General features: G+C 31.8%; 1 protein-coding gene across 1 annotated transcript in view; it reads right to left on the bottom strand.

Moving 5' to 3' along the window:
- LOC118187710 (sorbitol dehydrogenase-like) overlaps positions 1-14,725 on the bottom strand; it is a 41,037-nt gene that overhangs the window by 25,208 nt on the left and 1,104 nt on the right. The window contains exons 2-4 of the mRNA XM_035357983.2: positions 5,156-5,189; positions 2,558-2,722; positions 387-546 (exon numbers count right to left, since the gene is read on the bottom strand). Coding sequence (XP_035213874.1) covers positions 387-546; positions 2,558-2,722; positions 5,156-5,189 — 359 coding nt within the window. The remainder of the gene's footprint in view (positions 1-386; positions 547-2,557; positions 2,723-5,155; positions 5,190-14,725) is intronic.

Below are 14,725 nucleotides of genomic sequence, written 5' to 3'. Positions count from 1 at the left end.
AAATTTAACATATATGATATGCTTTTTAATAGAAGTTATTCCTGACTGCTTCCATAACACTATGGGAATTATAAACGAGGATCAAATTCCATACAGTATTTTAACATCTCATTTTCTGGACAATTGCCTTTATTTGCTAATTTTCAGATAAAAAATTGTTTTGTTTAATTAATTTTATGTCATTCTAAAACTTTCAATGTTGACATGTGTTTTCACCAAATTTTATGAAAATCACTGTAGTTTATGAAAAACTTCATGGACATGTTTAAAATAAATATTTATCAAAACAGCAATTTTTATTTTAATCAAAAGAATTTTTTAAAAATGTTAAACATTTGAAGATATTAATATTACTATGAAATGCTAGTTTACACAAAGAAACATACTTGAAACAAAAGTCAGCTGGATGACAATAATATCGACAAAGAGAGCCATCAACAGGTGGAGTAGCATTGAACTTCACACTTTCACAAAGATTATAACGCCCACCTTTACAAAACTCACACATTCTACATGGCACACCAGGTTCTATGCACACTCGATCTCCTGCAATTAAAATATAACAAATACACAATAAACAAATTTTAAAATAAAATAACTTTCACTTAAATGTTGCAATTAAATAATACAAACTCAAGGGTTGAAAATTAAATACATAAAGTTCAATGAAGCATCAAAACAAATAAATTAGAGTAAAAACAAAAGATTACATTTTAACTATTTAAGCAAATTGTAATTAAAAGCATAAATAAAGAAATAATTTAAGGTCACCAGCTATTACATGAAAAGAAAGATAAGAATTCACACTTTTATTTCATGACTCATGTCAAGTTAAAATTTATAAACATTCATCAAGTAAAAAGAATATCAGTTTCAACTAAATATTTTTAATTTATCAGTAGTTTAGTTATAATTCCAGCTATACAAGTGCAAATAAATTGTAGCATAATACTGGAGACATTTCTTTACAAAACTGAAAGCAGTTCTGCAATGGTATTCATTAAAATGAACATATTTAATTTTTTAAAAATGTCATGCCACTGACACATTCATATCACCGAATGCGCTATTTTAAAGCTCTGATGCTCTGCTGCAGCGTCAAGGAAAGCTGAAGCAATGGTTACTTTGCTAACACTCTGTGCCACTGCACACATAATCAAACTGTATACAAGGGTACTTAGTACTGTACAACACACCCATTTTCTTGATTCATAATAAATGATGGTCTGCATGTCCCTAACAGCAATATGGACAAGATACCTATCTCTCAGCATTGCTAATTAGGGCCTGTTGAGATCTTAAACATTTACAATTCTTTCACAATTAAATTTTGAGATGTATGTATTCCTTCATCTTACATAAGATATAACTTCTTTTTCTTCAGTCGCATTACAGCCTATCACAGGCCAAATTCGTCTCAACAAGCTTCCTCAAGTGGATCCAATTAGTTGCTATGGTCTGCCAACGACTCATTTTTAGAGTCCTGAAATCTGCCTCCACACAGTGTATCCATCTTGTGCGAGGTCTTCTTCTTTTCCTAGTACCTTCTATATTTGCAAAGGTCACCTTTTCAACAAGGTTTAAAACAAGGTTCAAGCTGTCTCATCTAAAAATATGTCCAAGCCACCTGATACAATAAGATTTGATGACTAAAACAATATTAGATTGTACATATCTTCAATATATTTCATGGTTAAACAAAATCTATTATTTTCGCTAATTCGGTCATATATTTTTCACAGTATTTTTCTTTCAAAAATTAGAAGACTTTCTTCATCTGTTTTTGTTAATGGCCAACATTAACTACCATACAATATGATAGATCTAGAAAGAGTTTTATAAAATTTATTTTTGTCTTGGAAGTTTAATAAATTTAGATACTAAAAAATTCTTTAAACCATGATAACATCTATTAGCTCTCAATAATTTATTGTCAATTTCAAATTTATATTATTATTGTTAGAGATGATAGTACCAAGCTACATAAATTGAGAAATGCCCTCAAAAGTATAAGATTTTACTTGGAACGCTTTTGTACAAAGTTATATTGAAAAAAACCGTCTCGTCCTTAATTTTTGCACACCAGTGTATAATCACTATTGCCTATAGGTATCAACTTCAGAAGTGAACTTGCAAATGGGCAAAAAGTGATTCTAGCCTTGAAATAACAGCACAATAAAAATTATTTTAAACATTAAGAATATACTTATATTTTGTTTTTCACAAATGTGTTATTAAATGTTGAACAACAAATTATTTAATTAATTTTTATAATTTATAAATGGAAATACACGTTACAGAAAAGTTGTGTACACATTAAGCTACTTACAGCATTCTGTTTATTGAGTAGCTACCATCAAAAAGTTATTTTTTTGTAATAAATTAACAGACTTGGAATTCTTATAAAGTATAGGACATTAAAATCTTATGTTTCAATGTATGAAAGAAAATAAAATATGAATTTTATATATAATTTTATGAATATACATAGGAACAAATTATGAATGGCATGCTAAAACAAAAGTAAATGTATCTAAATTTAAAGCCTATAACATACCTTCTTTTAAGTTTTCAACTTTATCACCAACTTTTATGACGACACCACTTGATTCATGACCTAGTACCAAAGGACCATCAACAATAAAATCACCAATTCGACCATGTTTCCAGTAATGAACATCAGAGCCACAAATGCCAACAGAGCTCATTGCAATTAAAACCTCTAAAAGATTAAACATAATATATATTAAATGAAATCTTGCCAGCATAATTACATAAGCATTTTAAAATCCGAGTATGTATCTTTGCATTTGATTAGTAACTAATTTTTAATTTATGTTAATTACATTAAATATGCATAAAAATTAGTCTTTTCATAAGTATTCATTTTTTATAAAATCAAGAAGTTCTGAGGCCTCTTCATGGAAATACTGAAAATAATTTACTTATGATAAATTGATAACATATTTTAAATTATGTAGAATAAAACTGGCATTTGATATATATTTTATATAACCTAACATGACTCAAGTTTCCGAGACATTAATAAGTGCGATATCAACAGTGATGGGAAGATTCAAATAATTTAATACATGGCTTGCTACTAAACGTAAACTAACTATATTACTTAAAGAACAAAAAATTGCCTAAATAAATATTGCGATATCAACAGTGATGATAATAAATATTGCGATATCAACAGTGCGATATCAACAGTGATGGGAAGATTCAAATAATTTAATACATGGCTTGCTACTAAACGTAAACTAACTATATTACTTAAAGAACAAAAAATTGCCTAAATAAATATTACAATTTAATTTTAACAGTTGGTTCAATGAACTATTTTAGGAAGAACCGAAACATCCACTAAAATAGTGCAAATCAGCTGAATTCAAACACTGGCTATAAGGCATATCGAAATATGCATCTTGAGAAGTTATAAAATTGAACATACTTTTAAAATTAATTTATAATTAAGAGACAGTAATAGCAAAATTCTGAAAATCCTTAATATTTCAGTATAATTAAAATTTTACACATATATAAACTTTAAAAGTTTTCAAAGTCGACTAAATGAATTTTCCAGTTATAATTTAATTTATTCAAGTATTTAGCTTTTACAAATAAAGTAGGGAAAGTCAGTTTAAATTGATGATATCAAAAAGACCATCAGATCATACAAAACGACAAATGTTATCACAAATTCCTTCCCACACATGTGCTTAATATACACTCATGTGCAAAATTAAGAGAATTTGCCAATTAGGTCTACTTTTATGAAAATTATTGAAGCAAAGGTACTAATTATGCTGCTGAAAAATTATGCAGATATTCAGAGTTAAATACATAAGTGTACATATGTGCGTCTTTGGAGCTCGATTGTTCAGGGGATGTAAGCAAACAAGGGATTTTTGGCGATTTGTGTGCTTGCACTCCTTCAAGACATTCGCCATGTTTCTTGAAAAAGCTGGGTAAATTTTATAAGGTATCAGGTAAAATGAGTAGCCGCAAACATATGGATGATAGAATGAGATAGAGAACTATTGGTATATTGGAGGCAAGCCAATCACAAGCGCAAGTAGCTACAGTGCTCAACATAACACACAGTGTCATCTACAATTTGAGGAAACAATTTCAAGGCACTGGATTCATGCCGAGATTGTAACTGGACACCAAAACGTCAAATGTTAAACTTTTTATTTACCTTCATAAGCAGCTACATAATGATATCACTATGAATCAACTGGAAAAACACTGATCCCATATTTACTCATCTAAGGTTTTCAGTTGCTTTTATTTCTTCTTATTATTTTTTAATTCATTTATTTACTTATTTAAATGGAAAAAATATTCACTATAGATTTTATGAACAGGTGGCTGCTCAATAACAAACAGTTATGATTTAATTTTTCCGAGACAAAAGACACTTATTGGGAAACCATAATATAAAATTTTATTGAACTTCTACCAAAGCACTGAAATGGCACTGCAACAAAAGATTGTGTTCCTAGAAAAATTGTTTCTAGAAAAGGTGCTGGTTGTAAAATTCAAGCATTACTTTTTTAACATTTATTTACTTCTGATATGAAGAGCACCCATTGGTAAAATTTTCTTATTCGAATCTAGGAATGAAACCACTCTACAAGTATAGATTGGAATAATTGCATGCAAACTTATTTGTAAATTCCTTTTTTCTATTTATTTTGGATTTAATAAAATAGAAATTCTTTTGATGAAGCTACATACATTATTAGAGTTTCCATTCTACACACAGTTAGATTTTGTGCCAATATTTATATTTAGCATCAGCAGCCAATCGGTGAACTGATAAATGCCATTAACTGATTCTTTCCGAATGGCGTAAGAGCCCATATGGATTCCAAATACTGAGACACACTGGTAATAATACATTACCTCACTGAACATACCTGAAATTGTTATATATTTAAATCTAACTGAAAAATGTTTTTGTAAAACTAACTGGTACATCAAACTTCTTCCTCGTACAACTGCAAATTTGAAATCTTCAAAGATTTATTACTTAAAGATAAAAACTTCACAAATATTTTTGTTAATAATTAGCAATGATTATTAATTAACAATTCTTTCTGGTAACAAAATATGAAAATAAAATAAATAAAAAAGAAAATACCATTAGATGAAGGTTCAGGTGTTGGTCTGTTTTCCTATAAAATATATATTTGAAAAAAATTACACATACACAATTTATACATTAATTTAAACATAAAATTAAATATATAAAAATAACAAAATAAAAAACAAATAAATATAAAATTATGTATAGAAAGGAAAGCAAAATATAACAAATAAAAGTAATGAAACTGAATAGCAAATTAAAATATTAATTTGAAATTTTTATGCATTTTTTAAAGCTGTTAAATTGACTTTATATGAAGTATTAAGTTATACAATACAAAGTCTGGAATCATCAGAACTTTAGAAATTCCAGACCTTTGAAATTTCTGGATTTCCGATCACCAAACTAAATTTAATAAGATTACATATAGAAATTATAAAATTTAAAATATGGAAGATTCTTTGTGAAATAATGAACCATTTATGATTTTAAATGAACCAAAATGTACAAAAAGAAAGCTCATTATTAAAATGTGTTTTGTTTCATTAAACTTGTTTTCAATACAGGTTGTTTAAGCAATTTTTCTTGTTCAGTTATGAAGTTTCATCAGTCATTTCTATAATTCTTGCACTGAGAATTCCCATTAAATAGTCAGTTGAAATCTTTTCATTTGCAACAACATCTTTATCACTTTCTTCACTATGAATCATATTTTCTCGATACAAATTTCGCCGTCTGTTAAATGATTGATTATTAGAGCACTGTTATAGAATGGATGGCTTAAACTACACCTTTTACATTCAGCATAATACAGATTTCAGCATCCATTAGGTGACTGCTGATTTAGGCATTGTCATCACAATGGAAAACTTCTACACTGGTTATCATAAATTAAGGAAAAATCACAAAAATCACGATTACTGAAAAAGTTACATGTAGAATTTAATGAAACTTACCCACAATAGTAAGGTATCAAAACACATAAAAAGAAATTGCCAGACAAATAGGGTAGTAAAGAAATTAGTACATGTATAAAACGAACAAATCGAAGGTGTCAGTTTGCTATAGGAAAAGTACCTTCAATATGGAATATGATTGCCTCTAGAAGCAATACAGCAGATACAGTGATGTGTGATGCTTTCAATTATGCGGTCTATCAGTTCCATAGGAAGCGAGAGCCATTGCTCTTGCAAAGCAGTTGCGAGCGTGACAAGGGTTTGAGGGAGGCGGATTGAGAGCAGCTAGACGTCTCCCTAAAGCATCCCAAATGTGCTCGACAGGATTCAAGACCGGATATCGAGCTGGCCACTCCATGTGCATAATTGTTTCCTGTTGAAGATAATCATCTACAATGCGAGCCCTGTGTGGTCTTGCGTTGTCATCCTGTAACAAGAAAGCATTACCTATTGCCCCGGTATATGGGCACAGATAAACATCAAGGATGTCATCTCTATAAATCTGAGCATTCACGGTTCCCCTTGGAAAGACATGGAGGTCTGTGCATCCACCCAAAGAGATGCCACCCTAAACACAGACACTGCCCCTTCCGTATGCACCTCTTTCACGGATGTTTGATGGAGGATAGCGGGTTTTAGGTTCTCTCCATATCAAATAACGCCTACTGTTGCTTTCTATACTAAACCTGGACTCATCCATAAAGAGAACCGCCCTCCATTGATCAGGCATCCAGTGGACATGTTGTTGTGCCCACTGAAAACGGTCCCTCCTATGGCATGACGTGAGCAGCACACAAATGGCTGGTCGCCTCACCTAGAGACCACCTTCGCGAAGCCTTCTACGCACAGTGAACGTTGACACGAACCTTCCAGTGGCTGCAACAAGGAAGGGTCTAAGAAGAGTCGTAGTAGCAGTTCTATTCATGCGTGCACATAATGTCAAATGTCGGTCATCGGCGATCGTCGTAGCAGTTAGCCGTCCTTGGCTGAACCTCCTAGATGCCGAATCTGTGGTTTGAAATTGTCTCCAAAGTCTATGAACCACAGAAGGACTCGCATTTAGCCATCTGGCCACTTCTGTTTGACTTTGTCCTGCCTCTAGTCCCCCAATGGCTCTCTATCGCAGTTCTGTAGGCAAATGATGCCTGGAGGTCATTGTTACGCATTGGCTATCTCAGATTTTTGATGTCACTGTCACAGTGAAATATGTGGACTTGTTCTCAAACATGGACTTTTATGCTCCTCGCAGATGACATATTCTGAAAGCAGTGAAACTCATTTGCATATCACAGTTTTACTCAGCTACTCTTACTTGGCAACATATTCAAATTTTACACGGATTGGCTTATTTTTGAGGGAGTTATCGCTATTTTTGTGATTTTTCCTTAATTTATGATAACCAGTGTATTATGTCTCCATTTATTAGCCCTTCTCCGCATATTTCACACATTCTATGAATTTGAAAATTTCATCTACTATAGCATTCCAAATCTATGGTAAAATAAGGTTGCTGTTTTGTTCAATTTTGAAATCATACTTTCTTAACCCCTTCATGATGGCATGTTGCTGAACTAAAATCCCTGTGCAGATGGGTGTGTCATACATGCATCAGTCCCAAATGTTGCTAGCAGCTGGGTGATGCACTGGTGCAACACACCATCTTCAAGGCGAGTTGTACTAAACAGCATGCCATCTGTTAAGAGGATTAGCTGCTGATGCATATATGATACACCGATCCTGAAAGGCTTAAGCCCTAATTATGCCAATGCCATTTTCTTACTCTAAGACCACCACAGAAGCCATGAAAACATATTTATGATTTTGCTTTGCAGGTTCTACTACAGCTTCAGAAATAGTCAGAAGGAGTCTTTTTGATATAATTGAAAATTAAAACTTTAGCTTTGGTAAGAAGCTATAATAATAGCCTTAAAAAAATAATAAGCTCATTCAAATTAGTTATATGGAAGAACACAATCTGCTATGTTAATTAAACTTAATTTCTTCAGAAACTAATTCCTTTACTCTTTCCACTGTTATGCCAACAAATGAAAACTAGTATTAGCAAAATCCAACTCCTATATATTGCTAGTTATCTCTATATAACTAGCAATATATGTCTTAGACATAATTGTTTAGGTCAGATAGAAAAAATATTACAACCCTTATCTCCACAATCATTTTAGGCCCAAAAGTATGGTTGCAACTCAATGTATTTGCCTCACACTCTGAACTTTTGCAAGACATGCTCCATTTGACACACTCTGGGAAAAAGTTTACACTTTTGATGTCAAATCAATTCATTTTAGTGATTAGAAATCAACGAGGAGTGATAAATGCTGGCAAATGTGGCATACCAACCTTTAATTTTGACACTGGGCCACATCAATGAATATGTACGATTCAACATCAGAACCACAATACATACGATTTGCTAATTCATAAATATCATCAGTCCCAAGCACATGCATCTGGAATAGAGGCATCAGTGCTCTTGTTTTAAATCCGACATAGGATTTACTTTAATAATATTGAACCCTATAGCAATTAGTTCATTTTTAGTATCATCTGCAGGACAATCTGAAGGTAATTTTCTAATTACAACTTTTACTGTTCTCACCATTTTCTAATGCACTATGTAATGTTGGACGTTATTAAATTCTAAATATCTTGAAATATCTCTATGGTCATCTGCATAAACAAGGAGTATTTTTCAGAGTTCACGAGAAATTCTGACAGTGAATTGGACATTCAAGGCCTCTCACACTTTTTCACAAAATCCTTAAATTTAACTTGTGGTATAGCCATGATTAAGCGGATTCTCAGCTTTCACTCTGCCTTCTGAGGGGCATTATTTACATTTATAAAATCATGCAGTGCATTCATATCAATATCAGAATCATCTTTTGTGTTGACATTACTGTTCTACTAGTCTCAGATCTACTAGAAATGGAAATATCACCAGGATTCTTTAACATTTTGCTCGGTTGATCGGTTTTCCACGGGGAAGTAAAAGCCATACTGCAAACACATGGCATTATCTCGAGCACGTTTTTTGGTCCTATTTTTTTCCGAGTTCCAATAGTCAAAGTACTGGGGGTTATACATATTACTTGCATCTGTGACATTTTTCACATCATCAGAAAAGAGTGCCTTCTTAGAATTATTATCAGTATCAATAGAATCTGAATTAGTACAATGAACCTAATTGCATTGACTTCTAATTACAATTCCTCAATTACTACATTCTTAGATTTATTACCGGAAACATAAGAATCCAAATTACAACATTTCCTCAATTACTACAACTAGTGTCATTTAGATTCATTGCCAGCATTTATGTTAACCCCACTATCCGACTTACCACCACAAACAACAAATATTTAATTCATAACCAGCTTTTAATTAATTAATAAGAGATTGGGATACTACTCTTATATATGCCCTCAGAAGTATGGCATCGCCAAATGTGGCCACATGGATTTTGCAATGGTTTTTGGCACGATGTTGTTTGTATGGCAAACCTTTTGACATTGAAACTTAATTTTGCTGGAGTGGTCTTATTTGCTGGTTGTTTGGTTTGGTGGGCATTTTGAAATGGCTTATGTTGCAATGAAAGACGTGGTGGCAAAATTTCAGTTGCATGTTTTGGATTGTGTGCAAAGTAAAATTAATACTTTCAAAATTTTGAATCGCAGAAAGATGCATGATATTGCAAAATCGTGGCACTTTTGTTGACAGATGTTGTGCAACTGGGGAAATTTTATATATGAATGTATAATGTCTGTGTATGCTTTGTGTCTCAGAAGACAGGGAAGAAGTAGTGGAAATTGACGAGTTTTGCTGATGTTTGAATTTGATATTTTTTGATTTATTGTTTGAAGAAGCATTCTCAATGGTAAATCGTGGCACATTTGTTCACAGATGTTGTGTGACTAGGGAAATTTTATATATGAATGTATGCTGGACTTTATATGCTCTGTGTCTCAGAAGACATGGGAGAAGGATAAAGTGGTGGCAATTGATAAGTTTTGCTGTTGTTTGAATTTGATATTTCTGCTGTTTGAAACATTCTCAATGGTAAGTGCATTTAATTTTATTATTGTTCTTATTTTGTAGAATGTTACATTCATTGTTTTTTTGCTATGAAAATTTCTGTCATTATTGTTGTTTTTTGAATTGTTTGCAATTTATTTTAGTTATTTTTAGTTTATTTTGCCGATTTGTGCGCAATGCATAGATTGTGCAATTTGCTGATTTTTTTAAAGTTAAAACAGAATGCTGTGTACATGGTATTGTTTGAAATTTATTGTTGTTATGCTAGTTTATTTTAGCGAAGTGTGTGCAAATTCTAGATGCCTATGCTGCATACATTGTGCAATTCTCCGATATTTTTTAAAGTTAAAACAGATCGCTGTGTATATGGATTCTTGTCAAATATTTTTGGTTAGAAACTTTGTTGTTTTTGCCATCTAATTTTTTTTTGTTTTTGTTTTAGATTTTTGGCATAAATTATGTGTTAAAAGCCTGGTTTTTGCAAACATTTTAAGCTTAAAGTACGAAATGTAGACAAAAAAATTTAGATAGTAACATGACACCGTGGAGTTTCTCACCAAAATTGTTTGGCAAGAAATTTGTCACCAACCAAGGGCACGTACAAGAGTAGTTCCAAGATTGGCTATGTGTCTTTCATGATGTCGATATTCTTTTTTAACTTGTTAAGATGCATGCCTTGTCTGTCAAATAAGCACACTATACCAGAATCATCCTGAATTGTACTTATATATTCACATATATGCTTACAGATTTGAACTCAATAACCCATAAAGGTCCTTATAAAAACCACCCTAAGTTAACAAAGTCTGTTTTGTCCTACTTGTCTTTCACTAATAAGTATTTCGGTTACTCATCATTATTTATGTCCGATTTAATTTCATGGTTACTCATCAAGCATATTCTTTAATAGCAGAGTATATATCACAGTCCTTTCTGTGTTTGACATTCTGCAATAATTAACATGTTACATTCTGCATGTTCATTTTTTTTACCAAAAACTGCAAATAAATCAAAGGCATGCTAGCTTAACAGAGAACATAAGAATGTAGGCAATAGGATAAATGTCTTCTTACTCGGAGAATCAAAGGAATAGGTTTTCTCAGATGCACAAAGATAACATGTCCTATCACCTTGAAGGTTGGCACTGCTGTTATGTCTTTGAAAAATGTGAAAATATATTACCCTAAGTCCTCTATTTTACATTTGTTTCCCTTTGGTGTCAAATCCATTTCAAATAAATGGATGTTGGAACCAAATGTTATCAGTATGAATTATTTAAAAAAATGACAGTGAATATAAAATAAATTAAGACAACATTATCAGGAATTCTACAAATATACTGCTTTTAAAAATTTTGTGATTGTTGAGTCATTGATTTGTTAATCCAAAACTCTAAATGATCAGAGGATATACGATATATAATTAATGCAATATTTTCAAATCAAAGCATGAGAACAGATGTTCGCTTGAACACATAGTAATCATTATCGACTGTATGATAAAATAGAATAACAAAGATTGAGTGATGTTCGTAATTAACATCAAACCATGAAATTTACAAACAAATTAGATTTTATTTACAAACAATCAACTCGAATAGGAAGTTTTAAAGCTCATTGCTGTAGCCCTAATTCAGCATAACATGAGTCATGCGCTGGTCATAGCAGATTTTCTTTTATAGATGCAACAATTTTGTATTATATAATCTACTCGTGTATCTCTAATTAAAAAAATTAAATAAAAATTTTTTGGTGCAATTATTTAGTCTCGGTTCCTCCTAAAATATTTCCTGCAAATGCCCACATCCTGGACACTTTATGAAACATTAATTTCAGCGATTAGAAATCTACATTGCATTTTACAAGTCTGTATGATAGATAAAAGTTAACATGAAGGAATGAAAGGAAATTGTGCATTACTGATTCAAGATATGGAAAAGCGTAATTATTTGCAGTGTTTTTGCCCTCAAGATGTGATGTCTGGGATTCTTGTTTCTGTTCCACTCTTACGTATTTTTCATTACATAATATTTTTGTTAGAAACTCCTCGTCAGATGTTATGTGCTCATAAAAATTCATAACATAAGTATTTAGAATTACTTTTAATACTATTAAATATTCTTTTACCATTATTACCTGTTTATTTTAGTACCACTTCTATTTGGTTGGCTTGATTACTGTAAAGGCCCTTATTTTTGCGGGCCGTAATTTTCGATAAAACAAATGTATCGGAGATTTCACGAGTTGAAAATTTTGTGAATTTTATATGAACAGAACCGAAAGTTGAAAAATTACATAAGTACATCTTTTGCATAAAGCATCTTAAGAAACTTCCTTTTGTCTGAAAAGTTCGTCCCCACCGTTCCCGTCTAAATGGCGAGTTCAAGCATTTGCTCAAGAACGAGTTTATGGAGTGGTATTTTAAAGATCTTCCAATTTCTAGAGGAAAAAGAATCTGTGGACTTGCGAATATCACAACTAAAACTGATTCACACTTCTTGGCTTGTACGCGTATTTAACGGTATTGAAGCCAAACACGAGATAATTTTGAATGGCTTCAAAGAAGATGATATAAATAGTATTCTAAGTGAATGAGCTGCCTTCTATTAATTTTATTGTTTTATATTTAAGAAATATAGTTGTATATTATTCAAAAGATAGTTATAAGAAAGAAAGTTGTCAAAAAAAAGCTTGTAACTGTGCAATAAATCATTAAATTTTGGGTAAGTGAAAAATTTCTGAATTTTTATTATTATTTCAGGCAGGAAAAAAAAGTATTTCATGAGGCTTAAATTTTCGCGATTACAACGGGCTCGCGTAAATTAAAGCCTCGCAAAAATAAGGGCCTTTACAGTAATTTGATTATGGCAAAACACTTGAGGGCTAACTGCCTAAGGGAAGGGATGCCTTCTTGGAGAACTTTCAACAGGAAACTGGCTCTGATACATGCAGAATACTATGAAAATATGCATGCAGCCAGCCTGTTCATCTGGATTTGAACTCCGGACCGAATTACCATTGTTCAGCAACTTTTAACTGCTCAACTACTGGTAGAGCCCACTTCTTCCTGAAGATCAAATTTTATTTATCATTGACATTTGTCCTTTGTACTAGAGATGATTTATTTAGCATGAAATTAATTAGACATTCAGTCAGTATCATTTAAAAATCCTTGACACTTCAGTCATAAACTATTCAGATTAATCTCGGTCATTTGTTAATTTTACCTATAGGAGACTTTTTATACTTCTTTAATAATTTTCCTATTCATTTATTGTTTAATTTATTTTCATTAGTTGGTAAAAGGGAAACACTTCCGGAGAGAAGCCGGTAAATGTAAACATCGCCAACTTTGGCGATAATAGTTTAAACCTGGTAACCTAGCTAATTCGTCCTATTCGCTTATGCGAAGGTTGTCGTTGTTTGCATTTGGAGATTTATATTATTTTTCTCTTATTTATTATTATTTTTTCTGAATTTTTTAACAATGAATAGATATAAATATTTTCGCATAATTAAAGAAGTTTTTGTCGAAAGATGCTGGTTCTCGGGTCGTCAGTTCGGGATCAAAGGAAGAAATTATGGCGGGAGGGTGAATGCTAATTTGTAACATGGCTGTTCACCTTATTCTTAATTATTAACAGCTGTAAGCACACAGAACCACGAGGTTTCCAATCCCTATAATAATTTTAAAATGTATAAAGTTCTAGTTTTATTAAAAATGCTACTGAAGAAAATTTGATTACTGTTGAAGGTTATTTGTATTGTGAAATATATTATGAAAAAGGATAGGTATTTTTTTCAATGTAAAATGCTTTAAGCTGTATGCAAGTAACTTGAAAAAAAAAAATACTTAAAACTATGTAAAATGGATGTATTAAAGGTCATGCATTCATTAATTTATTACATGGGCATGGCTCTTACCGAAATACATCAATCAACAGGCAAAGTACTTAATAGTGAAAAAAGACACGTGTAATAGAAATATTAGTATTCTATATGAATTACAGAAAATGCATATAAGTATATTGTAAACGTAAGTATAAGAATACTAATTGTTAATTTTTAAATGAATTTTTACTTCCCGTTAAGTTTAATACACTTTTTTCTGTGCTAACTTGAATTTAATACAAATTTATTTTCGTATATTACGTTTAACCTGTTAGTTTTACATCTACATACTTATTACCTGTGAATTTTTACTACCATCGTCTGCTAACTTAAATTTACATCACTAAAAACCACGTTTACAAAATATCACGCTTACGGCTGGGCTCATCGAGCTTGGCGAGTAAAACTGCAATGGTGCCAATGGGTTCTCTGCGGATGAAAACCCGGTAAAAGTTTACAATTGGGTGCCCCTTGTCTTTCTGGCGATTCTTTTTTTACTCCAAGATCGGCACCAGGAAGGCACAATTTCAAGATGGCCGCTACACAAAACCAAAATAACAAGGCGAATTGCACAAACTCGGAGTCCATGTACCCACTGATCTATTATCACTAAAAAAAAAACAGAGAATTGCACAAACTAAGCATTGCACACTGCCTTAGCTTTGTCCAATCTATTTTCCCTTTAAAAAAATCACGATGCTAAAAACAAAGTTAAAACTATCATG

Source organism: Stegodyphus dumicola, chromosome 7 (assembly GCF_044657685.1).
Source record: "Stegodyphus dumicola isolate Sdum_Otavi_A_Nest chromosome 7, ASM4465768v1".
Classification (NCBI taxonomy): Eukaryota; Metazoa; Arthropoda; class Arachnida; order Araneae; family Eresidae; genus Stegodyphus; species Stegodyphus dumicola.
This window is presented reverse-complemented; position numbering and strand designations above follow the sequence as displayed.